This window comes from Lontra canadensis, unplaced genomic scaffold (assembly GCF_010015895.1).
Source record: "Lontra canadensis isolate GAN:19392208 unplaced genomic scaffold, GSC_riverotter_1.0 scaffold2, whole genome shotgun sequence".
Taxonomy (NCBI): Eukaryota; Metazoa; Chordata; class Mammalia; order Carnivora; family Mustelidae; genus Lontra; species Lontra canadensis.
The window spans coordinates 6,553,229-6,579,365 of NW_022630996.1; the positions used below are offsets into that span (position 1 = coordinate 6,553,229).

A 26,137-nucleotide genomic window follows, 5' to 3' on the forward strand; every position below is an offset into this window, starting at 1 on the left:
CCCCCCCGCCCCGCGGAAGGTGTTGTACGCGGGGAGGGAAGCGGTAATCGGGTCGCCGGGATTCGGGCTCGGTTCTAGGAACCTCTGTACGGGTGTGCTTAGAAACCAGCACTGAGTCGGCTCTCGCTCCTCCCCGACTGCTGATCTAGGTGGTGTTTTCCCACCTCCGCCCGCTCCTCTGCCTGCTGCGCCTGAGTTAACTGCCTTCCGGACCCTTCGAGGCCGCCGGACCCTCTGAACCAGAGGACGTCCCCAAAGCTAGTCTTTTGTACTCTCCTCTCCTGCAAGAGGCTCACAACGGCCTCTATAAGGTCTTCATTGTCTTACTGTTTCTCTGCAAACTTGATAACGGGCCGGTAGTCCATCGGTGGTTCCCAAATATTCCTACGTGGGCTGGTGGCATCACATTCACCTGAGGAGCCCGACCTCAGATCCTCTGCAGTCTGAAGTAGGGCCGAGGAATCTGCATTTAAGCGTGGCCTCCGGTTTACGCCGCGCTCTGATTCCCTGATCCTGAGCCACGCCCTGGATTCTCGGCTTTTTCTCTACATAGTGCTTTCTAGTAAATCCTGGATGGACTCTGAGCTTCTCTGGATACCCACCCCACGTCACTCCCGCAAATTCTTAGGGTCTTTACTGCTGCGTGGGTTACAGCTTTCCTAAAAAAGTTCCAGGTTTGATTAAATTATAAAGTTAGCCTGCCAGCCTCACACCTTGGGGATTTCAATTTGAAATGGATCATGTGCTCCTTCAGCTAAACACTGAAGAGGTCACACTCAGGCAAGAAAAATAGGGTACTTAGGGAGTTTAGGGAGTTGAGTGCCTTGACTATAAATGACACCTGTCCTTCTGTGCCAAGATGTGGGTCTCCAGGTGCCCTGTAACGGGGTAATCTCTCTCCGTGGACTTAGGCTCAGGTAAAGCTTACGATTACACTCCCTGCGGCCTTCTGAACAGCCTGTTAATTAACCCTCTGGCCCTGTAGGACTCTCTCCTGTTGTCCTGCCATCCTAACTTCTAACTTGTTATATAAATTGAAGGAGAGAATCCACTTTCTTCTCCATAAAAGTTGACTTTCTAGTTGATACACTAGCATAGCTTTCTTTGAGCTACCATTCATCACTTACCCTTTCTAGTGACATGAACAAGCCACTAAGATAGGAAGTTCTTGATTTGGGAAGACAGGGCTTTCCATCATCCTTCCTTGGCAGCTCACTCCCCAGGCTACACAACTTCCCTGATCCCAGCAAAGAATGAATTTATGATGTCAAGGCCAAGGGGGGGAAAAAGGCACAGCTTAAACAATTAAAAAAAACAAAAAGGGCCAAAATATCTAGAGTTCAAACTTCAGTAAATAGTTCTATGAATCTGGACAAGTCACTCTACTTCTCTGAGTATCAGGAACCCCATCTGAGTGGGAGTCATTTAAGAGAGTACCTGGCCCACACCACACATTCAGGAAATGTTTATGCTTTGTTATTTCTTCCCTTCCTAAGCAGCAAAACCTTGATTCTGGCGAATTAAAATCCATCCTCACCCTCACCATCTTTCTTGCTGAATTACAAAAAAAAACACTTTAACTTCAGTACTTGCTTGCACTTAATATTGTTTTATAGATCACTTGTGGGGTCCTTGGCTTTAATGTCTTACATTACAAATTCTGTTTTTTTTTACTATAGAAAGTTTAGGGTCCAATCAGTAAACTATTTTGACTATGTAGCAGGGATGCACGTTCATTCTGCAGACATGCTTTAAGAACTCCCAGGGCAAATATCCTTTACTGCTTTAGGCAGGTTGCATGATGGCTGCTAGGGGTTGGGTGGCTTCTTTTGGGTTCTCAGATGAGCGCCCCATTTTTTTAATTTAAATACTTAGTTTTTTTTAAGATTTTATTTATTTATTTGTCAGAGAGAGATTGAGAGAGAGAGAGAGCACAGGCAGGCAGAGTGGCAGCAGAGGCAGAGGGAGAAGCAGACTCCCTGCCAAGCAAGGAGCCCGATGTGAGACTCGATCCCGGGACGCTGGGATCATGACCTGAGCCGAAGGCAGCCACTTAACCAACTGAGCCGCCCAGGTGTCCCATGATGAGCACCCCATTTGAAAGGATGCATTTCAGAAGGTGAGGGGAAGGATGCCAAACCCTGACACTGAGCTCTCACCGGCTACATGATGAATCAAATTCCCAGTCAAGTGTTAACAAACTGACAACTGCTAACGAAAGACAGACTCTAAATGACCTAACATAGAGCACCTAACCCCAAATCAAGAACCTATTCCACAGGGGTGCCAGGGTGGCTCAGTCGGTTAAGCATCTTCCTTCGGCTCAGGTCATGATCCCAGGGTGCTGGGATCGAGCCCCACATCAGGTTCCATGTTCAGCCAAGGAAGTAGCCATAGCCTTTTCTCCTTAAGAAGATGACTTTATGAATCAAGTTTTGCCTTTTTAATGTGCTTAATTTAAAAATAAGCAAATTATCCATATTAAAGCATATCTGTTGCCCATTTTTCTTCTGTTCCATAGAGCCTGTGTTCATTTTCTGTTGCTGTAAAATTTCCTGAGGAACTGAGGCCCTCGGTCCAACAGTCCATGGGGAACTGAATTGTGCCAACCACCCTGTGAATGAGCTTGGCGTCAGACCCACCCCTGTGGAGCCTCAAGATACCCACAGCCCGAGCAAAACCCTGAGCTGGGGCCCGGGAAGCAGCACCCAGATTTTGGACTTGCAGACACTGTGAGGTACTAAGTTTTGTTGTTTTCAAGCCACTAAGTTTTGGGTAGTTTGTAGGCACTGATAGATAACTAATAAGTGTCACAGTGGTGTGAGTAAACCGATTGGCTTTTAGTTAAAGCTCAGTAGTGCTGGTGTGGACTCAGGGCAGTGCCCGCTCTGTGCCTATGCCCCTGTCACCTCACAGCATATGTGCACTTGACACAATTGCCCTGTGTCTGGCCGGAGTGTCCATGAAGGAACGAAACGGTGCCACTGCCCCCTCCCAGCTACCTTGAGCCACCCTAGCTCTTTGAAAAAAACCGCCCCAAATGAACCTCTGACTAAACCTTAGTTGCTTCCTAAAAGACAGAAAGGAATTCTTGAGAAGGAAAGAATGGAAGAATCTAGTCCTGTGGTCAGAGCAGAACTTCCAGAGAGCAGAAAGCTTGACTTTCACTCACTACTTAGAGCAGTGGTCTCCAAAGCAAGCAAGGGAGTCCACTGGGATGTAGGAGAAAATGCTATTTCTTTTTTTTTTTTTTAAGATTTTATTTATTTATTTGACAGATAAGTAAGGGGAGTGTGAGAGGGAGAAGCAGGCCTCCCGCTGAGCAGGGAGCCGGATGCGGGGCTCAATCCCAGGACCCTGGGATCATGACCTGAGCCAAAGGCAGACACTTAATGGCTGAACCACCCAGGTGCCCCGAAAATGCTATTTCTTATCAAAAAAAAAAAGTAAGGAAGGGAAAGAAACAAACAAACTAGGGACGCCTAGGTGGCTCAGTTGGTTAAGCATCTGCCTTTGGCTCAGGTCATGATCTCAGGGTCCTGGGATCAAGCTCCGCATCCTGCTTCAGGCTCCCTGTCAGCGGGGAGTCAGCTTCTTTCTCTCCCTCTTCCCTTCCCCTCTGCTCACACTTTCTCTCTCTCTCAAAATAAATAAATAAAATCTGAAAGGAAGGAAGGAAACGAAAGAAAGGAAGAAAGAAACTAAGCTTTACTAGTACCTACTCCACCAGCTGACCCTGGCACCCACAGTCCGTATGGACCGCCCACTGCCTGTGAGTGGACCCCATGCAGAAAGGTGGGCAGTGGCCGCCTTAATCCTTTGCTGGGGTGTCGCTGGGGCGCTACTGCAGATTCAAGCCCTGTTTAACGGGAAATACTGATTTTATTATCTCTATGTTAATATTAGCCAAAACTGACTCCAGACAAATGGAAAAGGGGCTGAACATGACTCAGAGAAACTGCAGTCTGAACGCTAACATGTGACTACAGGGGAACTTGAAGAAAATGGCAGAGCCCATTCTGCTCCTGTCCCTGGTATCATTTTACCTTGTAAAAAAATTGCTCAGGAAATCATCAAAAAATATTTAAAATTATCAAGATAATTTTGAAGTACAGCAAAATTTGCCCAAAGTAAATACTGTGCCTCCAGAGATTTCTAGTGGTGGTAGGACCTGTATATGCGCATATACATGTAAATACATGTATTTCACCAGTAGGGTACATAATCAGAAATATTTGGAAGCCATGGGTCTAGAGGATTCTGTGACACTTTCCAACCTAAATCTCAGAGTCACGGAACACCCAGCAGGACCCACCTGATCCGGAAGCAGACAGGGTTAAAAAGAGAAGAGACAAAAACAAGAAAACAAAATAACTCAGTTTATTTGTCCTCCTCCACAGAACATTATTATCCCCAACACCAGGCCCAGCATCCATGACTGAATGGCTAGGAGTCTTCCCTCCCTTTACTTCCCCTAAGTAACCCAAAGCTTTTAAAACAGATGCCTGAAACCAAGTCAGGGTAAAAAATGTGGTATGCCTTCCATGCATCCCAATTTTAAAATGTTCAGGCTGCCACAGGAGAGGCTGTCAGAAGTGGCCTTTAGTCCTGAGACGAAGGCCCACTGCACGCCCACTGCTGCGGTCAGCGGGGGAACGCTGGTCCTTTCAGAAGGAAGGGCTTTGCTGCCTCCAGGATGTCCAGTTTGGGGTCCAGTGAGCGGCCAAGGCCCTCCAACACCATGATGGCAAACACAATGGAGGCAAAGTTGCTCTCAAGCTTTACCTGAAACAGAAAAAGACTGGTTCTTTCTAAAGCCCTCTGATCTAGAGATGGTATCCTGGGTGACCATGTGATTGTCCACTGTAAGCCTGCTGGGACTTCTACCATCTACCTGACACTCTTTCCCCTACCTCATCGTTCTCCCCACCATCTCATCTACTCAACCAACCTCCCATGTACGAGAAATATTAAGGGAAAATCTGGGGGATGCAGCGTGTACTTCTCTAGGGGTGGGTGTGTGTATGTTTGAATGACTTAAAAATAATACAATGAATATTTCATAGCTAAACCAGAAACTATAAATCTACATGAGGGTCATTCTTCAAGATCTGCAGTAGCCTCTTGAGACTACGCTCAAATGGCTTTGCTCAAACACAGAAGAGCTTCTCCCCCCACCTTTTTTAAAAAGATTTTATTTATTTATTTATTTGAGAACAAGAGAAAGCGTGAGCACAGGGGTGAGAGAGAAGCAGGCTCCCTGCTGAGCAGGGAGCTGATGCGGGGCTCCATCCCAGTACCCCTGGGATCCTGACCTGAGCCAAAGGCAGACCAGGCACCCCAACTTCTTCCCCTTTGGAGCCAGGTTAATAGTAATAGCAATTTAAGTGAAATACTCAACTAATTCTTAAAAGTACTATCATATGGGGCACCTGGGTGGCTCAGTCGTTAAGTGTCTGCCTTTGGCTCAGGTCCTGATCCCAGGGTCCTGGGATCAGGCCCCACATCGGACTCCCTGCTCAGCAAGAGGCCTACTTCTCTCTCTCCCACACCCCCTGCTTGTGTTCACTCTCTCACTGTGTCTCTGTGAAATAAATAAATAAAATCTTTAAACAAAAAAAGAAGTACTATCATCATCCCCATTCTATAAAAAGGAAGCTCAAGCACAGGGTGGTTAAGTGACTTGCTCAAGGCCACTGTGTGAGGGGGAAGAGAGCTAGGCCTGAAAAGCTGTCTGGGGAGTTAAATGGTGCTTCAACACCACCGGAAATGCTTTCTTGCTTTCTTTCCTTTTTTTTTTTTTTTTAAGATTTTATTTATTTATTTGACAGAGAGATAGAGAGCACAAGTAGGCAGAGCAACAGGCAGAGGAAGAGGGAGAAGCAGGCTCCCTGCAAAGCAGAGAGCCCGATGCGGGGCTCAATCCCAGGACCCTGAGATCATGACCTGAGCTGAAGGCAGAGGCTTAACCCACTGAGCCACCCAGGCGCCCCAAATGTTTTCATTCTTAAGCTGAGTGTTGAGTTCTTCAGTGTTTGCTGTATTCTTTCTACTCTGTGTTTCTAACAAATATTTCATTAAAAAATTAAGTGCCACATGAATAGACATTTCTCCAAAAAAGACATACAAATGGCCAGCAAGCCAACAAAGGCTGACCATCATTAATCATTAGGAAAATGCAATCAAAACCCCAATGAGATGCCACCTCCCACCTGTTAGGATGACCATCGTCAGAACGACAAGTGTTGGTGGGGATCTGGAAAACCAGATCCTTTGTATATTGATGCCAGGAACGTAAAATCCTGTGTGGAAAAGCAGTATAGAGCTTCCTCAAAAAACACGAATATGCCATATAGTCTTGCAGTCCCACTTCTGGGTAAATACACAAAAGAACTGAAAGCAGGTCTTCAAAGACACACTTGCACATCTGTGTTCACGGCAGCATCATTCATAATAGCCAAGAGATGGAAGTCGCCCAAATGTCCACGGATGGATGAACGAATGAAGAAAATACAGTATACACACACACTATGGAATATTCTTTAGTCTTGAGAAAGAAATCCTGCGACATGCTACAATCCAGATAAACCTCGGCATCATGGTGAGGGAAACGATCCAGGCACAAAAGGACAAATCCTGCACAGCTCCATTTATACGAGATAACTAAAGTCACCCAAATCATGGAAACAGAAAGTGGAATGGCGGTTGCCAGGGGCCGAGAAGAGAGAGAAATTAATAGGGAGTTGTTCAATAGATACAGTTTCCATTTTGCAAGTTGAGAAAGTTCTAGAGATTTGCCACACAACCATGTGCATATGGTGGACACTGCTGAACTGTGCACCGGAAGTAGGGTAAATTCTGTATATGTATTTTTAACTGTAAGTAAACATGTTTTAAGTTTTTAAAAAAGCTAAACACCGAGTGAAGTACCTAGAACACAGTCCTTGTACCAGACATTCTCTGCTCTTCCATTCCGGGAACAGCAGTGTGAATGGCAAAGCTTTAGGGAGCTTCTACCCACTGTGTCCCCCACTGTGTCTCGGGAAGGCCGTGTCGGGACTTGGAGCACAGGAGGCAGGAGGACAAAGCCGAATGAGTCCGGGTTCTGTGGTCAGACTGCTAGCACCCGGATCCTGAACCTGGCACAGGGGCCATGTGGCCGCGGGCTTGTTGCCCGGCCTCTTGGCTTCGGTGTCTGCCATGAGGAATGTGGAGGGGCTTAAGAGGGATACTGACAAGTATGACACAGCTAAATCAGGCACTATGGGGTGCAGAGAGGGAGCTCAGCGTACACCCCCACGACGACTCTCCCAGTCCTCCGGCCCGCTCTGGGGGCTGGGAGCGGCTCGTGCAGGCCGGCGCTGGGGAGTGTGAGCCTCGGCTACCCGCTCCACACTGCGTGCAACCGAACTCCCAGGAGTGTGTGTTCACTCCTGTTTCTCTCCACCTAACAATGATTAAAGCTTTTCCCAAACCCACCATGATATTAAAGTCATTTTTAAAACAGAACTTGTCAAAAGTTTTGGAAAGCATAAAGCTTTTTACCACAACCCCACCAACAAAGGCAACCCTAGAGCCAGAGACGGCTGCAGACCGTGGCTCTGCTGTGCACAGCTGGTGGGACGTGGGGAGCCACCTAACCTTTCGGGGCCCATCTCTTCGTGCAGCTAATATGGCAGAGATCATACCTGCCCCGGCGGACTGTCCTGAGATTTGAATGAGACACTGGATGAAAAGCACCCAGCACGACCGATGCCAGGTGGCAGGCATCCCACACGGGCTTGCTGGACCAGTTACCCCACGAGTCCATGGCATACTTGGGGAAGCCCTAAGGCTGTGTGTCGGTTTTGTTCCAAGCACACAGCCGCTGCAGAGCAGGAGCGGAGCGGCAGGAGGAGCACAGGACTGAGACCCCCTGGTTGTGTGTCAGGTCTGGGCTCCGCCCTCAAGGCCCAGGGAGGCAAACGGACCACCCTGCCTCCATCATGCCTCCTGTAAGATGATGGCACTAGGCCACACACCCTTCTGACTCTCAGCTGTGTGTTACAATCCTTATCAGATAGCTGCCTTTTGATGGAAATATTCTGTACCTTGATTATATCAATGTCAGTGCCCATTACAATATTGTAAGATGCTACCACTGGGGGACACTGGGTAAAGGATACACGGGAGCTCTCTGTATTATTTCTTACAACTGCATGTGAGTCCACAATTATTCCAAAATTAGAAGTTTAATCAAAAATATTTAATGTAATTTCCAAAAAAAAAAAAAAAGCTGCCTTTCCCATGCAGAGTTTCATTATCAGACTGCAGAACCTCAAGAGAAGCAACGGGAGAGGCCATCTTCAGAGGAGAACCTACCCTGCCCTCAACACCTTCCACCCTCGGCTTGCAGCTTGACCCTGGAGAGTGGCCCCAGACCGCCATCTGTCACAAGGAGACAGAGCCTGAGGTGAAGGCCGAGGTGAAGAACCATGAGGCCACTTCCCTCCAAGGGACTGGGCCAGGAGGCAAAGGCCCAGACAGCCCCCCTGCGACCTCCAAACGCACCAGAACAAGAGGCACATCCTCTTGGGCTGCCCCGACCCCAGCCAGGAACTAAGCATGACTTACATTAAGACTAAGGATCAGTGATGTGAACTGAGGAGGGAAGAGGTATGGAAAGCCTGAATTAGTCAGTTTTTGCATTTGTAAAAACATATTCCTTCAGTGAGGGATCACAAGTACTGAGACTGCTAGACTGACAGGTACCACGACCAACTGTGGTCGTGCCGTGACCATGTCAAGAAACAGAAACAACACCCTTCCCACAAACGGACTAGTACAGAAAATGTTTGCACAACTGAGGTGTCCTGAAGGAGAGGTCCCTCTCAGCACCCTGCGGCCCCCCTCCTGCCTCCCCAGACCCTTCCCCACCAACCCAACCAGAGCATGGGAGCTCGACTCCGCCAGGGGCCTCACCTTGTGAGTCATCAGTAACTTAAAGACATTCGACAGAAGGCTGGAAACTTGAAGCTGGAAAACAGAATAAAACTGACTGCAGAGGCCCGTCCACTGATCCTCTCCCTTCCAGCCCCGTCCCTCCCCATCCTCCCACCCACACCCGCTCACACCCACACTCACAACCACCGCCCCCCACACACACACACCAACTGTTCGACAAATTCAAGAAAGGACCGCACACACACCATCGTGGCTCCCATCGCACTAGTGAGTTCAACTCCCTGGCGGAGTTGAGCCTCGAGGCCCTGCTACCCCACCACTCCCATCACTCCAGCACACACAGAAATCCCATCCGAATCCATAAGATGGGAAGGGCCGGGGTGCAGCCACCACTCCTCACTACCGGGGGCTCACTCCTTGCTCTGACTCGCTCCTGCTAGTGTAGACCGTGCACTCAGTGAGAAAAAAGTCAAGTTTGCTAGAACTGTGGCTAAAACACACACTGGGCTTCTGTTCACGTGTAAATAAAGAACAGCAATGTTAGGTATGTCCTTTGGCTGCTCAGGAGCCTTCGTCCTCCCTCCCTCCCTGCTCAGCTGAGCCACTGCTCCCAGGTGAAGCAGTAGAATGGCTACACCGGGGACAGGGAGGGGTTACGGCACTATAAATGCCACTGTGCCAGCAGCCACCAGGTCAAGGAGCCACTCTTGAGAGTCAGGGATGCCAGGGACCTGCTCACACCCAGAAGACGCAGGCAGAGGACAGGTTTGCCCTTCATCTGCCTTAAAACTCAACGCTGCCTGAGACCTCTCCCATAAAGAGGGTCTACCTTCGACCTTTGCTCCATCCAAGAGCCGGGGTGGTAAACACCACCACGCCTCCACCCGTCGAGCGGCCTGTTCACCTTTTCCAGGGTGATGGTGTTCTTCCTGGCCTGGGTCACCAGTGTGGCCATCTCAGCCTTGAACGCCTCCACGTCCCTGCACTCGCTGGCCCGGGCGTGATGCAGGATGAGCTCGGCCACTCTCTGGCCCTACAAGACGTGAAGGCAAGGAACTTGGTAGAGTCAAGAGAGGTCATAACACTAGACACTCTGCCCAGACTTCCTCCTATCCCAGTTGCTTCCACCCAAGGTTTCAACCATCCTGCCTCTGACCACCCATCCCTTTTTAATCTCACCCCATCCAGAATACATGGTAACCGACAGAGACTTTGAAATTGGTGGGAGCCCCCCCCATGCTATTACAGCCATCTCCTTCACCATCATCTCCTCCGCCTTCACCAGCCGCGCAGGGCACGGCGGTGAAGCCAGCGTCCTGCCACTCACGCTCCACGAGGCCTTGCTGACGAACCAGCCTTATCCCCAGAGTCGCTGGGACCTGCCTCTGGACTGGACCGGCCATACTCGCCTTGTGGGCACTCTTCTTGGCTGAGGAGAATTCCCTCCTCACACCTGACCCAGCCTCTGTGCTCCAGCCTTCCTCCTCCTGCTCCACCCTGGGCACCCTCAGACCAGAGCCTCCTAGTCTCCCTGAACACCCTAGTAGTCACTCCCAGAGCCTTTCACCTCCCACAGTGCAGCCCCGGGAGCCGAACTCTTTCTCTCTGGCTGTAACTTTCCTTCATCCCAATCTGTGCAGGGGAATGCCCCCCCCCACACCTGCCACTGGACCTCAGTGTTTAACCTTGACTCGGGGGACACTTTCAACTGTCTCAGACTCAAGCCTTTGGACTGTCCCCTCAGAAGGCTCCCAAATAAGCAGGGGCTCCCCTGAATTCTGCCTTTAAAACAACAAAAACAGTTCTCTCTTTGCCAGGGTCTTTCTTGCTGGAAAATTCCACACCAGTTGGTCGGAGGGTTTCTTCATGGTCACTCTTGACATCATACTTTAAGTTGACTCAGTAGAGGTTGTGCCGAATCCCTTTCTGCAAATAATAATTCTTAACCACCGAAGCCCCTCGCAGCCACGGGGTCGGGAGTCAAAAACCAATCCAGATTCCTAGGGACCTTCCCCCACTTGGATCGGAAGTCCTCTGTACTGCTGCTTCTCACCAGCCTGATGGTTACTCAGACAAGAGGCCAGTGTTCCCAATGACCACCCACAGGCCTGCTGGTGAGGGAAGAGAACCTACTGGTACAAAACAGCATTCGGGCTGGAGTCATTTCCTCCCCTCATCCCAAACCCTGAGCTGCTTGGAACAGGTGTCCCCCACGGGCATCAGCACATTCTGACTAAAGACCCCTTAGATGGCTTCATTTCCTCTCTCCTTCTCCCTCCCAGTCCTGCCCCTCTCGCTGATTCCACCCATGTCCAGCAGGAGCACCTGTGGCAAACACAGGCATTTGCAAGATTGACAAGGGCAGAGTCGTCCTGCAATGAAAGATCGTCCCCAGCTCCCGCAGGCCCGCTGGGGCTCACCTGCCCCATCACCACAGCCATGAAAACGGCCCGGAAGTTGCTCAGGTCCGCGGCCTGCAGCTCCGCCACGATGCCGGCATCCAGCAGCACCAGGCGCAGCGGGCAGCGGGCAGGGGTCATGGCCACCACCAGCGTGTCGCAGACATCCATCTGCTGCAGCGGTGCCTCTCGACTCTTGGAAGGACCGTCGGCGCCCTGGACCAGGATGTTCCCCGGGTGGAGGTCTGCATGGACAAAGTTGTCCACAAATATCTGGAAGGAGATCGGCACTATTCAAGGCAGAGGCAACCCTCACCGCCCCAGCGGCACCAGGCCATTTGCAGAAAAGCTTCCAAGGTGACAGTAAGTGCCCAGGGATTGAGTACGATGGTGGAGTACATAAAGCTTCACTGCTTATGTCATGCATTCAGAAGTTGTCCTGGGACAGGCCAGGTTCACATTTTTAAGAAAAAAATAATTTCAGGTTAAGCATCTGCCTTTGGCTCAGGTCATGATCCCAAAGTCCTGGGATTGACCCCTGCATCAGGCTCCCTGTTCAACCTCTCCCTCTGTGATCTCTCTCACTTTCACTGTCTCTCAAACAAATAAAATTTTTAAAAATAATAATAATAAAAATAAAAAGATTATAAGGGAACATGAAAAACCAAAGACTGAACTGCATTTTAAAGGACTTATTTTAAGATTGATTAATGGATTGGTTTTAAAGACAGAGAGAGAGAGACCACACACATGAGCAGGGGGAGAGGCAATGGGAGATGGAGAGGGACAAGCAGACTCTGCCCTGAGCACAGAGCCCGATGTGGGGCTTCATATCACAACCCTGAAATCACAACCTGAACTTGGACTTAGTTTTATTCTGTGATTTTAGAAGTAATAATCTAATTCAGAATAATTATCTACCCATTGCTTGAAGATTTTCCCCAAATTCTAAGTTCTTAAAATGCATGGAACTACCTTTTTATTTTTATTTTATTTTATTTTTAAAGATTGATTTGACAGAATGAGAGCATAGCAGAAGGAGCACCAAGGAGAGGGAGAGAAGCAGGCTCCCTGCTGAACGGGGACTGGGGTGGGAGGCTCAATCCCAGGACCCCAGGATCATGACCTGAGCTGAAGGGAGACTCTTAACCAACTGTGCCACTCAGGTGCCCCACAGAACTACCTTTTTATTTTTTTTAAGATTTTATTTGTTTATTTGACAGAGAGAGATCACAAGTAGGCAGAGAGGCAGGCAGAGAGACAGGGGGAAGCAGGCTCCCTGCTGAGCAGAGAGACCAATGCGGGGCTTGATCCCAGGACCCTGAGATCATGACCTTGGAAGGCAGAGGCTTAACCCACTGAGCCACCCAGGCGCCCCAGAACTACGTTTTTAAAAAAAACATTTCCTATTTATAAATAAATAAAATATTTAAAAAAAAAAAACAAAAACATTTCCTAAATCAGACTTCCCCTCCATGACCTCCCTCTGCCCATCATAGTGAAGCCTAACCGTGACACCAACAGCCATCCTGGCACACAGAATCGGGTGTGCAGGGGGAAGTGGCTTTGAACCTCCTAAGCAGGAAAGAAAGCTCCAGCGACTATGATGGACAGAAGTCAGGTGTGACTTTGTGGGACAGGAATGTGCGTCCTGTGAAAGGTCATCTCTGCGGTCAGAAACCACCAGCAAGCCTTCCCAAGGGGAAGGAGAGCCCCAGGGGAGGGTGCAGAGAGCTGCCGCTACAGAGGCTCTCTTGGGGACATCTCCTGCCACAGCCCAGGGCCCCAGAGACACCCTCCTGGTCCTGGGTTCTGGCTCTGAAGGAGGTGAGAATGGCTGCTGCTCTGGGAAATCCTGAGAACTAGAGAACCCAGGGCTGGCACGCCTGCCGGCTAGAGGTACAAAACACTGGCTGACCCCAGGGCTGAACCGCCTGGCGCATGACTATCAGTTCAGCCCCCCAGCTTTCGCCCCCGTCCTCGATCCTGCCATCTGGAGCCTGTCATGATCTCCTGTCTCCTGGGTGCTGCTTGGTGCTGCTTCTCCCGTAGCTGCTCCCATTGCTGCTTCCCCTCTGGCCCAAGGTGCCCCTCGGATCCCTGGGGCCTGGTTCCCCACTGAACTCCCACCACAAAGAGTTATGGTAAAACAGCACGCGCCGACCGGGCGGACACCCAGCTCTCCCGGCACAGTCCTGAGTCGGGGGTGGCTGACTTTCCACTCGAGGCTAGAGGTAGAGGCTGGGCCCGCTCCCTCTTGTGCTCACCTCTTCCCCACTGTGGCCACCGGCCTCTGCCCTCACCGTGCCACGTCAGTCACATGGGTCCTTTCCTCCCACTTCAACCACGCACCTGTTCCTTCTTACCCAGCTCCTGCGCCTTCCAGACCGGGACGCTCATCCCCTTTCCTGCCTACAACGAGCCATCTAGCCCCCGGCCACTGTCACCCGTGCCAGCCAAACCCCGAGGCCAGGACGGGCCCCTCCCGAATGACCCTATGGTCCCTGTGTATCCTTTACTGATCTGTGGCCTGTCTTCCCAGGGAATGGTAGTTCCAGGAACATTGTAACCAGATCCGTTTCGCTCATTGCCGTCTACCTAGCACTTAATTCTGGGCAGGACACAGAGCGGGGGCTCAGCTGCTGGACAAATGAACGAAATACCACTGAGCGCGCGGCGTCTCTGGCTGTTTGTCCAAACCACAGGCAACCTGGGCAGGGCCTGGGTCTGGCTCCCCGCTCCGCAGCACCCGGCATGGTGACCGGTGCACGCCCCGGATGCCGTGCTTAACAGAAAGGCGTACAATGAAGGGGCGTTCTGGTAGGCTCCGCTATCTCTGGAGCAGACTCTCAACGTGGTGGCTTGCTGCTTTGCTCACCCCCCCCAACCCTGACAGCCGACCAGGACCAGCGTCTCTGCCATCTCCCCACGACCCCATGCAGGGCCAGAGCGCTCCCTCCCAGCCCGCTCACCATCTTCAGCAGCATGTTGATCCCCAGCCGGGCAATCTTCTTCTTCAAGTCAGTGGGGATCCCCGCCTGCTGGTAACTGGACACAGGCACGCTCTCCTTTAAGGAATGTCAGGGGAGAAAGAGCTGGACCCCGGACGGCACACCCAGTGCCCTGCTCCCCACCCCCACATGACCCATCCCGCTGCCTTGCCATCCTTACTCTTCCCAAAGAGTTTTCCCTTCCTCACGATCCCTCTGAATCTGTCATCCACAAGTTAATCTGAACCTGCCCGCTTTTCCGTTAGGTAACACTTCTCAAAAACAAAAACAAAAACAAAACGATTCCCCTCGGTTTATTCTGGAGGAAACCCGTGACTCTGCTGCCCACAGAGATGTAATGTCATCAGAGAAGACAAGGAGCGGGGCTCAGGAGAGCTAGTTTCTGATCAGCAATCAGCCAACAAGGCCATGAGTGAGCTCTGTGACCTCGAGCAAGAAAATGGAGAGAAAGGGGAGAAAGAGAAGGAAGGACAAAGTAAATAACCATTTCATGTAGGTTAGTTATTTATCCACTGAGACAAGTGCCCGTTGAGATCGGTCTTGTTATTCCGCAGTGGCAAAGAGAAGAACTAAAGCCCAGAGAGTTTAAGGAACTTCCTCAAGGTCACATAGCCAGTAACATGGGCCTTTCGTGTCACTTCCCTGGATCAAACCTTAGCAGTTTTACAAAGGACCAGACCAGGCAACAGCTAAGGCCACTGCTGAGTACTTCCCCTGTGCGAACTCTGAAGGCGTTTTGCATTCAATGTGTCACTGACTCCTGGGACAAGCCTGAGAGGCAGGGACAGGCACCCACTGTTACACAGGAGGAAACTGACATCACCAGCAAATAAAATGGAAAGGTTTTCAAGTCCAGAAAAGTCTGAGGCCACGTCCAGACTCCCAGCCACCTCCCTACACAGCCTCCCCAGCCCGTGCTGTATCCAAACTCCCCTCAGCTTTATGGACAGTAATCCCGTGCTTTCTTGGCTTTTGTCTTTTCAGATGGAAGCCTCCAGGTAAAGCGGAGATGGACCAGCCCTGAGTAGAAGGCACAGCCCCAGGAAGCAAGCTCTCACTTACTTCGTAAGTCTCCACCAAGACATCCCTGGTGACAAAGGGACGCAGGGGGGTGGGGAATTTGACAGAATTCACATTCAGGAAGTTGCACTGGAAGTGTTCTAGATTCCGAGCTTCATAACGCAGGTCGATCTAGAGAGATGTGGAAAGGGGACGAGAGGTGATCTGGGCTCGGGGCAGCAGCCTCTACATCACCATAGAGCTTAGCCAGTCACCATATCCACCAGCCTCCCCTTCCCCACCTGCAGAATGCCCCAGGAAACCCTGGAAGGGCGGTCTGGCCTCCAGGAACTTCTGGAAGCTACAGCTGCAGACACCCCTGTAGCACCTGGGCTTACCTGCCTCCAGGCCCTTCCCTCTCTGCTCACCCCGCTTCACTCCAGCCCCTGCAGCCCTTCCCCCATCCCAGGGGTTTACCTCCATGGCTCTCCAGCGGCCTGCTCCCCTAGGCCCACTGCACTGCTCCCTACACTCAGCAAGCCTTTTGCTTGCCAGACTCAAGGGACCACTCCCATCTTGATCCTAATGACCTCTCGGGGCACCCGGTACTGGTGCCACTGAGAACCCCCTTCTTTCTGAACAGCTGTCCTCCTGGCACCTGCTGTTTACTTCCCCCTATGATCCTCCCTGGGCCTCCAGCCGTTTGCTCTCAGTCTGGTCTCCCAGCCCTTCCTCCTGTGTGTGCCCCCCACGCGCGGACGTTCTCTTAGCAGCTGCCCTTGGCCAGCCTGTGCTCCCGTGCTCCATCCCCTCCCACCCTCAGCTGACAACTCCTCTCAGGACCGCGATCTCCTGGCCAGACCCCGCCAGCAGCTCCACACTTCTCTTCAAGTTGAAGCTTCACAGAAGCCCAAAGCCCCTTAAACACCATGTCTAAACAGAACTTACTGGCCCCACCTGCCAGGTGCCTGGGAGTCACTGCACATTCCTTCTTCTCTCGTGGCACCCACACAGTGGGCCACTAACAGTGGATCTCAGATCTCAGCACGCTCAGATCCATTCCCCCGCTCTACCCCTCTGCGGGTCCCAAGCTGACTGGCAACCAGTCACCGGACACCGGCCGTAACAGGCACCTGAGTGGGGCTCCCTGACTCCCGCCATCCCTCTCTCTAACCCTTCTGCGGGGTGCCCCCCTACTACCTGCAGGATGAAGTCTAAATTCTTGAGGATGACATCCAAGGCAGCTGTCTCTTCAGATCCATCTCTTGTGCCTCCCATGAACTCTCCGGCCCTGAACTCTAGCTTCCCCCAGTCCGTATGGCGCTCGACATCCCATCCTACCTGAGCCTCCCCCTCTCTCCTTTGCCTTCCTTATTCCCTCTAACGGGAATGTTCTTCCCTATTTAGTCTGTAAACCCCTCCCAAGAATCAGCCTGATCCTGGGGAGGAGCCTTGACCCTCAAGACAGAAAGACCACTTCCTGTCTGGGCCCCAGCGGAACCCAACTGAACCTGCAGAGACCTCTGCAGAGACTTCTACAGGGACTTCTACAGGGACTTCTACAGGAGTCTCTGAGATCAGCGCTACTTGCAGATATTTACGGTTCAGCAGCCTCTGCCTACCATACATTCCTCACGGACGAGAAAATCGCACTCGTCACCCCGTGCTGTCCATCCGACTTCTAGAAGGGGAACCAAAGCTCGCATGGCTGGTGGGACTGACAGTACTGTGGAGATGGCTGTGGGAGTAGAAGCTATTTTCTCTCTTGTAACCTTCTTTTAAATACAAAACTACATTATTTCATAGCATACAGCAAAGCTTTTAAACATTAAAATGCATCCCTGGGACTTAAAACCTTACGTCAGAGGACATAAATGAGGACCTAGCACCTTGCTTCCGAAAGACTGCCGACTTTCACACTCTCCAACGGGGAGCCAGGCCAGTTCCCTACTTGGAGCCCTGACCTCCCCCAAAGTGTGTTCCCCAAGTCTTGTTACTCAAACAAGGATTCTAAGGGTCTTGGACAGGATGGAGGGCCCTGTCTACTCAAGAGCCCTGGAAACGGAGCAAAGGCACCGTGCTAGAGTTCACAAATTCTCACCCGGGAGCTCAGCGGCCACCCGTGGCCCAGGTAGTGATGCTGAAGGCCTCACCACAGCCCCCCACTTCCCTGCCACGAGCTAAGGAAGAAGGCTTCCCAAGCACACGCGCAGTCACACTGGGTCGTGGCAGTCAAGCCCTGGCCTGTGGACTAGGAAGGCCCCAGATCCCGGACCGGATCCTCCGTGACCTGCTGCCCATTCCGCATGGACCCGAGATGATGCGGGTTGAAGATGGTCGTGCCCACCTTGGGATGGAAATGGGTCCCCGAGTCACTATGGAGTAGACTTCCCTCTCCCTCCTTCCGTTCACCCACACGGAACTTTGCTACAAGCAAGAAATCGCCTTGTGGCATCCGGCGTTCCTTGTTCCACCAGTTACCACTGCCTACCCCACTATCACACCACGCCGGCTGTGACACGCTGGGAAATCCCACAGCCATTCAGCATTTGCTGAACAGCGGATGGAAAGAACTAGGTGACATGCGATTTGCAGTTGAGGGAAGGAGACTTCACCTGATGGACCATGAGCTTCTCAAATTCCTCCACGATCTCGGGCAAGCTAAGCCACTTGACTCCCGGCAAAAGCGCCAGGACGCGGCTGCCCATCTTCATCAGCAGCAGGTCCATCTGTACTTGCGCCAGCAAGCCGGGGTGCAGCACCTGCCAGGGACAGGAAGGCGTCGGGAGGGGACGATCACCCAGATGGGACCGGGGCCCAGCACCGGGAAGCCAAGCCAGCTTCTCATCAGAGCAGAACGGATGTGGGCCCAACACCTGGGAAGCTCCTGCCTCCTTTGCCCCCGCGTGCCTCCGCTGAGACGCCAGGGCCAGCCCCTCCGGGCTGCACTTGGCTTTGCTGGAAAGAACAGGCTGGCTTTTCCTTCCAAATACCTTAAGTTTAGGTCAGCGGCTTCCCAACCTTAGTGTGCATCAGAGTCACCGTGGAGTGCCCAGAAGTGGACGGCCAGGCCTTCTCCAGGACCTACTGCATCACCGACTCTGGGGATGGGGCAAGAATCTGCATTTTGCTGAGCACACCAGGTACTGGGTCAGTACCAGGGCCTGAGTCAGAGAAGGATCAAGAGTCACAGAACCCCAGCAAGGATGCACTGAGGTGGGATGGAAAGAGTCTGCTTTCAAATGCCTGTTGGTTCTACAACTCTTTCCCAGTCTGAAACTGGCCAAGATATCAACCTCTCAGCCTCCTGTTCCACTTTTTAAAGATTATTTATTTATTTATTTATTTGACAGAGACCACATAGGCAGAGAGGCAGGCTGGGGGGTGGGGGGAGGGATGCAGGCTCCCCGCTGAGCAGAGAGCCCGATGCAGGGGTCAATCCCAGGACCCTGAGACCATGACCCGAGCTGAAGGCAGAAGCTTTAACCCACTGAGCCACCCAGGCGCCCCTCCACTTTTTAAAACATGGAGATGGGGTGCCTAGGTGGTTAAGCGTCTGCCTTTAGCTGAGGTCATGATCCTGGGGTCCTAGGATTGGGCTCTCTGATCAGTGGGGAGTCTGCTTCTTCCTCTACCTCTGCCCCTCCCGCCTGCTCATGCTCTCTCTTACACTTTCTCTCTCTCTCTCTCTCAAATAAATAAAATCTAAGAACAAAACAAAACAGACCATGGAGATAATAGTCCTTACCCGCTCCCCCACATCAAGTCCTTTCAAAAGCTGAGAACAAAGCGGCGATATATAGAGATACAAGTTAAGCCAATGCCTACCTCAAAGGCAGCTACTGCAGACTAAATAATGTGTCTACCATGACTGGCACCTGTCCTGGTACACAGCTGGCATCCACTCCCTTAGTATACCACAGAGCGGAGGATATTTTGGTCCAGTATTCCCCAAACATGCCTGCTCATGGGAATCACTGGCAGCATTTATAAAAAGCCAGGCCTTAGGGACGCCTGGGTGGCTCAGTTGGTTGAGCCGCTGCCTTCGGCTCAGGTCATGATCCCGGCAGCCTGGGATCGAGTCCCCCATTGGGCTCCTTGCTCAGCAGGGAACCTGCTTCTCTTGCTGCCTCTGCCTACCACTCTGCCTGCTTGTGTGTACTCGCTTGCTCTCTCTCTCTCTGGCAAATAAATAGAATCTTAAAAAAAAAAAAAAAAAAGCCAGGCCTCAGGCCTTGGAAAGAATGATTCAGTAGGTGCAAAGAGAGGGCTGTTTCCAAGGAGGTATAAGAGAGGCATCAAGGGTACCTGCCACCGGGGTCTGCCGGAGACCTGGGACCATGCTGAACGGGATGGAAGAGGGCAGAGACAAAAATGATGGAGCCCAGGGCGCCTGGGTGGCTCAGTGGGTTGGGCCTCTGCCTTCAGTTCAGGTCACAATCTCAGGGCCCTGGAATGGAGTCTGCATTGGGCTCTCTGCTCAGCGGGGAGCCTGCTTCCTCCTCTCTCTCTCTGCCTGCCTCTCTGCCTACTTGTGATTTCTCTCTCTGTGTGTCAAATAAATAAATAAAGTCTTTAAAAAAAAAAAAAATGATGGATCCCAGGCAGGGGTGACTAGAAAAGAAAAGTGACAGGAGGAAGCCACTTCTGTACAAATGAATACTGCCATCTTGGGTTCGCCCCAGCACGTCTGAGACTCTCTGACTTATCCTCACCCCAGAGGAGCAGGTCAGCTGAGTAGTGGTTCCTCCACCCACAGAGGCAACAGATCCCAAACCCTCTTCACACAGCCACTCCCTCAAACCAAGAAATACAGGATGCACAGCATAGGCACACAAACAAAAGTCAAGCTAAGAAAAATCAGCAGAAAGCAATGTGGGGTGATTTGCAAATGGGGGTGCCTGACCCGGGACAGCTCTATGGACATGGTAAAATTTTAGACAGAAAGTGTCTGCTGAAGCCATCCAAGCACTTACTTTCACGGCCACAGGGATGAGGTGATCTGGCTCAGGTCGGTGGGCACGTGCTAAAGACTGAGACACGACTGCATTTGATCCAACCAGGTCAGCTTCAGGGAGGAGCAGCCTTTCTAGAAAGGACTGGTCAGCAAGACTTCCTTGAAACCCCCACCCCTTCTCCGGGGGTCCAAAGAGATCTCCCAGCCTCCCGACTGCCCCAGCTTCCGAAGAAGGCTGCAGGCGGGAGGCCTTAGCAAGTCTCCGGACACTATCATTCTCCAGGAAGGCAGGATTGGCACGTGCTTTGTACACTTGGGCCACACAGCCTGAACCCACAGGTTCCTTCTTCTCAAAGCAGAGGACCTTCCCCCAGTCTTCCCCAAACGCCTGCCGCAGGAAGTGTTCTGTGTGAGTCCAAGGGTGGGGCGTCACCCGGACATGCAGCTTGGAGAACTGGGCACAGAAAGCCTCTGAGAAGAGATCACGCCGGGTGCTGGCCCATTGGCCCAGTTTGATGTAGGTTGGGCCTGAAGTCTCCGTGGCTTTCAGAAGCAGGTAGAGCCAGAGGCTGGAGACGCTGGGAGCCAGGTAGGTGAGGGGATAGAAGAGAAGGAGAGGGAAGAATTTCATCAAGAGAGCCCCAGCCCGCAGCCAGATGCGGAGGTGCAGAAAGAGGCCTCCGAGCCGCACCTCTTGGGAGACTCTCTCCAGTGGTCCATTTTCAGCTAGGTCACTCCAGCTGGCTCTTCGCTGGCATGCGCTCTCAGGGGCCCCCTCACCAGTGTCCCCATAGGTTGAGATAAGTTTGGGTAAAGTACCGAGCAGAAGCCAACAGAGTCTGGCATTACGAGAGCACCCAGATGATCTTAAAAGGCCGAGTTCTTTTCTGAGCTCAAAACCCCTTAGGTGCGACAAGCAGACCCTGACGGAGAAGCGCCAGGGGGTCACCATCCTCTTCGAGAGGTCCTCGGGCCTAGGCTGCCTGCCCTCGACTTAAAGGGCACCCATCTATGTTCACGCTTTAGGCAAGGCTGACACAAGTCCAGGGTCACAGCTGAGTATCCCACGTAAAAGTGGGGTACCAGCGAGACCCCGCGCCGCTCAGACCCTGCGTGCAGACTAAGTGTGGGCAGGCTATGCGCAGTCTGGCTCTGCAGGGCGCGCCCCCTAGGCCGCGCAGCCCGGCCCCTCGGTCCCCGCTCCGCACCCCACTGCCTCCCGGTACCTCGCTTAGACCTAAGACCCGAGGCCGGCTGCGCCTTCGGGGGCTTTCAGAACCGCACCCACTGTGACAGCGGAAGGAGCCCAGCCAGACGCCCGGCCAGGCCCTGAGCGGAGACGCGACCTGCGCGAGGTGGCCGCGCGGGCGGAGCCAGAGCCTGGCGACCGCAGGGTCACCCGAACCCGGGCGGGTGCCCGGGCACCCGCCGAGACCCAGAGCACGGAGAGGCTGGGCGGGGGTGGAGGTGGGGGTGGGGGTGGATGTGGGTGCGGAGGACCTGGGTGCGGAGGACCCGGGTGCCGGGAGCAGGAGGAAGGCGGAGGCAAGGGTGGTGCGGGGCAAGAAGGAAGGTACACCAGGGACAAAGGGTTGAGAGCCGCGGCGTGGGGGAGGGGGCAGTGCGAACCGCCGAAGACCCGGGGACCCGGTACAGCCGTGGGGAAGAGCCAGGGGCGGGGAGATGAGGGGTGCAGAGGTTCAAAGATGAGGGTCCGAGGATCCGGACGCCGACAGCGGGAAGGGTGTGCGGAGGGCAGGCGATCGGAACGGAGAGAGCGGGGAGAGAGGGCTGGGGAGGGTGGGGAAGAGGGGCGCGGAGGGCCGGAGTCAGGCGGCCGCAGTCCGGCCGCGGTGAGCGGCGGAGGGCGCTCGGCCGGCGGGGGATCCGACGCGAAGGACGCGGGGGCCGAGTCTTCCGGGAGCGCCCCGCCCGCCCGCTCGGGCTCCGCCCCTTAAAGCGGAAGCGGCGCGGACTCAGAGGCTAACCTGGCCCTGGGGTCCTGGATTCCATAAATAGATTTAATGCCAAATGCTAAGGCACCCTGTGTGCCCTCCCCTTCCCCCGTGCCTGTCAGTCTCCACCGACATCTCTGTAGCTTTCCTTACAAAAGGCGTGGAAACGCTGAGACGCGCGGTGAGCTGAGAGCCCGTTCTGCACACAGGCTGGGTTTTCAGCTAAGGAGAATGTGAGGAGGGACGGGGAAAAGTTACCCCTGGACCGGGAGTTCCAGGCAGCATTGATTTGGGGAATGTGTTTGGACCTTGAAGAGTGGCTCCTGAAAGACCATGCTTATTCGTTTAGCCAATACTTTTTGAGCCCGATACATATTTCTTAAGCAGAATCTATTATTATCAAGGCTTCATAATATTATTGAACTAAGTATCATGCTGGGCCCTGGGCCTTGGAGACACACAGAGACACACATTCTGCCCTTGCAAGCTGATGACTCATGAGGGAGACCCCACAGGGGAACGCATAATGTGCCATTCCAGTGTGGCAAGAGCACGAAAGAATTGAAGAATTGGGAGAGCCCCCGAGGATGGCAGCTACTTTGGAGAGGAAGGGTGGGAGGGTATTCAGATGTGTAAAGAATAAAGCCCTCAAGAGGAAGGAGTTGAGTGTGAAGCATTGTGGGGGAGGGGTGTTGGTTTGTTTTAACCTTGAAGAACCAAAGGAAGGTCATATAGCTCTAAACAGCAAGGGAGAGAGAAACAGAGGTGATGGTAGGGGTAGTAGGGGCCATAGCCTCCTGTTAGAGGTGGTGATGGTGGTGGTGTTGCCAATGGTAGTGGTGGGGAGAGGGGAGAGGAGCTCTAGTCACCCAAGTAGGTGACATTGAGGGATTCCTGGGGCCCCCATGTGATTGTCAGTGAGGAGAATGATGTCATCCATACTAAGGCACCTGGACAGCAAAATCACACCGTTTTATCAAATATGAACCCTAACTCAGAATCTGTAAGGGCAGCCTTTAAAAATCACAGATGTTGGCCTGCAGTCAAGCTGCTTCTCACATGGGTCATTTTATGTAATCTGGTTCAGGATTAGTAACAGCACGAACAGACTCGATACACAACAGACACTGGCAAGATACAGGACAGTAGAACTTGGACCCTCTGCCTGCCGGGGATAGTCAGGACTCCATCAATGACTGCCAACTTCTCTAATTTGCATCCTCCACTTCCATCTCAGGACCAACCAGAGACAGCCAAATATCTTCTCCAAACCGATCACAGAGGATGCCCAGGCCTCCAGCTGCCTGGAGCCAAAAACCTCCAAGCAGGGCACACCTGAAGTCTTTTAGTTTCCTCTATAAATCTAGCATTTGAGTCTCCACCGGTATTTGAGTCTCTGCCACGTGCAAGTGATGGTGGCTGACTTCCTTGCTATAGAAATCTCTGAATAAATAGCCTCTTTTTATTCTCATTTGGGTGGTCACCGTTTTTCTTCCGTAGAAATTTTCTTCGCAGCTAAGCCTATAAATAGTTTGCAGTTCTTGGAGATGTTCCCGCTGTTGCTGTTAACCCCGGTACCACTAGGTGGCACCATTCTCTCGTGCAGCGAACCGACGCTCCCTCCGCGTCCCCAGACCCCGCGAAGAAGACTCGGGTGGGCGCGCAAAGGCCCCCTTGGCCGTGCTTATCTTTTCACAGGATCCAAGTGCCTGTGATTTTAGCATTTCCCACGTAATATTGTTACAGAGCAGATGCGATGCCGGGCAAGTACTTGTTCAAGACTCCCGGGGAAGGGGATAGAGATGGGCAACGGTGGCTCAGCAACCAGCGCTTGTCAGCCTCAGCACGATTCACTTTTGGGGCAGGATAATTCTTTGTTGGGGGGCGGGGCGAGGGGAGGCGAAGCTGAACTGTGCATTGCATGATGTTTAGCAGCATCTCTGGCCTCTACCTCCTTGATGCCAGACACACCCCCCACACCATTTTCAGACTATGACTTTATTTTTTTTTAATATTTTATTTATTTATTTGACAGAGAAAGATATCAAGTAGGCAGAGAGGCAGGCAGAGAGAGGGGGGGAGCAGGATCTCCGCTGAGCAGAGAGCCCAATGTGGGGCTTGATCTCAGGACCCTGAGATCATGACCTGAGCCGAAGGCAGAGACTCAACCCACTGAGCCACCCAGACGCCCCCAGACGCCCCCAGACTATGACTTTAAAATGTCTTCCAATTTCGCCAGGTGTCTCCTGGGGAGCAAAGTTGCCCCTAGCTGAGAACCACCGGGCTTAGCTCCCATGGGGGGCAGTTCTTTGTTGAGACCCTTTCGACAATTCCCCCCCTCAAACACACACACACTCGTTTTCTTCAAAACGGTATCAGGGAAGGGAAGCCCCTGAGCTCAATGGCTCCAGAGCCCAAACCCCCGCCCCAGGATCCCTGTGGGGAAAGATGAGACACGGTCCCCCCAACCCCGCCAAGGCAAGGGGATTGTCAGACAAATAAAAAGTTCCAGGACTGACTCTACCCCTCCACCTTCACCATTCCCCCCATCCTTATCCCCACCCCACCCCAGATCCTGCTTGGTACACCTGGCTTGCAATCAGCTCCCAAGAGAATGGGCCCCTGGCATGAAAATTCTGGCCCTGGGCCACCCACCTCCAGCTACTCCTCAAGCCTGATAGAGTAGAACTCTCCGAAACAGAAGTAGGACACTGGATCATGTTGGAGAGGAGAGAGGAGGCTGCTGCAGGCTCGCCCACCTCCCTCTACCCTCCCTCACAGGGCCCCCTGGCTCCCACTTCCTCCTTTCTTTCTCCTTAGTGGGGTTGTCATGGGAGTTTCTCCTCCCCTGCATCCCACCTTCTGGCTTGCTGGGGTTGCTCCAGCATGCCCCAGAGGCAGGAGCTGCCCTTGTGCAAATGCCAGGTGCCCTGGGCAGGTCCCCTCCCTCCTCCATGAGGGGCTTGACGGTGCCCTCCTGTGAGGCCCCTTCCCACTGGGCTTTGCTGCTCCCGGGCCTTCCACATCCCCGCTCTCAAGCTGGACACGTGAAAAACAGTGGCTCCCGCCTGTGGTCCTAGTGGCCAAGAAGCAGGGGTTGTCCTGTTAGACTCCTGGGCCCTTCTGGGCTGTGGAACTCCTTTGCAGTGGCCTTGGGCAAGGCACCTACCTCTTCTTGTCTGTTTCTTCACTGATAAAAGAGGCTGATACTAGAACCTGCCTCCTATGCGATCTCTAGTTTCGGTTGGCACACACTCAGCCATACAGGAAACAGCAGAAAGGATGAGAACTGGCAGCTGCTTTGTGCTTTGCCTGTTTGAGCAGGCGGGGAGCTGGGTATGGCCTGAGGGCCAACTGGCCTGATCTCTCCAGACACCTGAGATCCACCAAAGAGAGTAGCCAAACCGAAAGCCACACTGCTGTCTAGGCTGGTCAGATGGCACCTGGCTTGCCTTTAGGGCCGTATTTTTTATTTTGCTCTAAGTTGATCTGAGAGAGACAGGAAGTAGATCAGATATTAGGGCCTCCCAGAAACCTGTTCCTACAAAGGTATGGCCTCTGAGAGGCAGTGAGGTCTGAAGGTTGAGATCAGGGGTGGGGGGACATTAGCAAGCGGGGATGAGCTGGTGGGTTTTGAGTCCATGCGTGCAGCTCATGACATGTGATGAAAATGTTTGGGGGGATTCTTCCCCCCACCCCACTCCGGTTTGAGGAGGTTGTCTAGCCAGCCAGGAAGGAGGTCAGGGAAAGCTCTCAGAAGCAAGCTGGGACAGTCTCGCGTCCTCAGCCCCGTGCAGATCTGGTCCGACTGTCCTAGTGTGTTCTGGGATCACGGTGAACAAGAAGATCTAGAACTGCTCAGACGCAGAAATC

General features: G+C 52.6%; 1 protein-coding gene and 1 long non-coding RNA gene across 3 annotated transcripts; one reads left to right on the forward strand and one right to left on the reverse strand.

The window, feature by feature from the left end:
• The first annotated feature begins 37 nt into the window (after nt 1–37).
• Nucleotides 38–11,241, forward strand: LOC116873696. Of its 2 annotated transcripts, none has more exons than XR_004383880.1 (3): nt 38–311; nt 2,522–2,737; nt 11,226–11,241. It is a non-coding gene; the product is annotated as an uncharacterized LOC116873696 (long non-coding RNA). The 2 variants fall into 2 exon arrangements; XR_004383879.1 differs by lacking the exon at nt 11,226–11,241 and adding an exon at nt 3,907–4,077.
• ADCK2 (aarF domain containing kinase 2) lies at nt 4,361–21,261 on the reverse strand. Its single transcript, XM_032867604.1, has 8 exons — nt 20,329–21,261; nt 17,968–18,114; nt 15,416–15,544; nt 14,315–14,410; nt 11,364–11,615; nt 9,848–9,976; nt 8,962–9,015; nt 4,361–4,785 (listed from the first exon to the last, which is right to left on the reverse strand). The coding sequence occupies exons 1-8, from the start codon at nt 21,259–21,261 to the stop codon at nt 4,645–4,647; spliced, it is 1,881 nt and encodes a 626-aa protein (XP_032723495.1). The 3' UTR covers nt 4,361–4,644.
• Nucleotides 21,262–26,137: the final 4,876 nt, after the last annotated feature.

Excerpts from the sequence above, each read along its gene's own strand:
- ADCK2 (XM_032867604.1), bottom strand. The coding sequence starts at position 21,261 with ATGGTGACCCCCTGGCGCTTCTCCGTCAGGGTCTGCTTGTCGCACCTA. Across the intron at positions 15,545-17,967 it reads AGAAGCTCATGGTCCATCAG|ATCGACCTGCGTTATGAAGC; the intron begins GTGAAGTCTCCT and ends ACATCTCTCTAG. Across the intron at positions 11,616-14,314 it reads TCAACATGCTGCTGAAGATG|ATATTTGTGGACAACTTTGT; the intron begins GTGAGCGGGCTG and ends ATCTCCTTCCAG.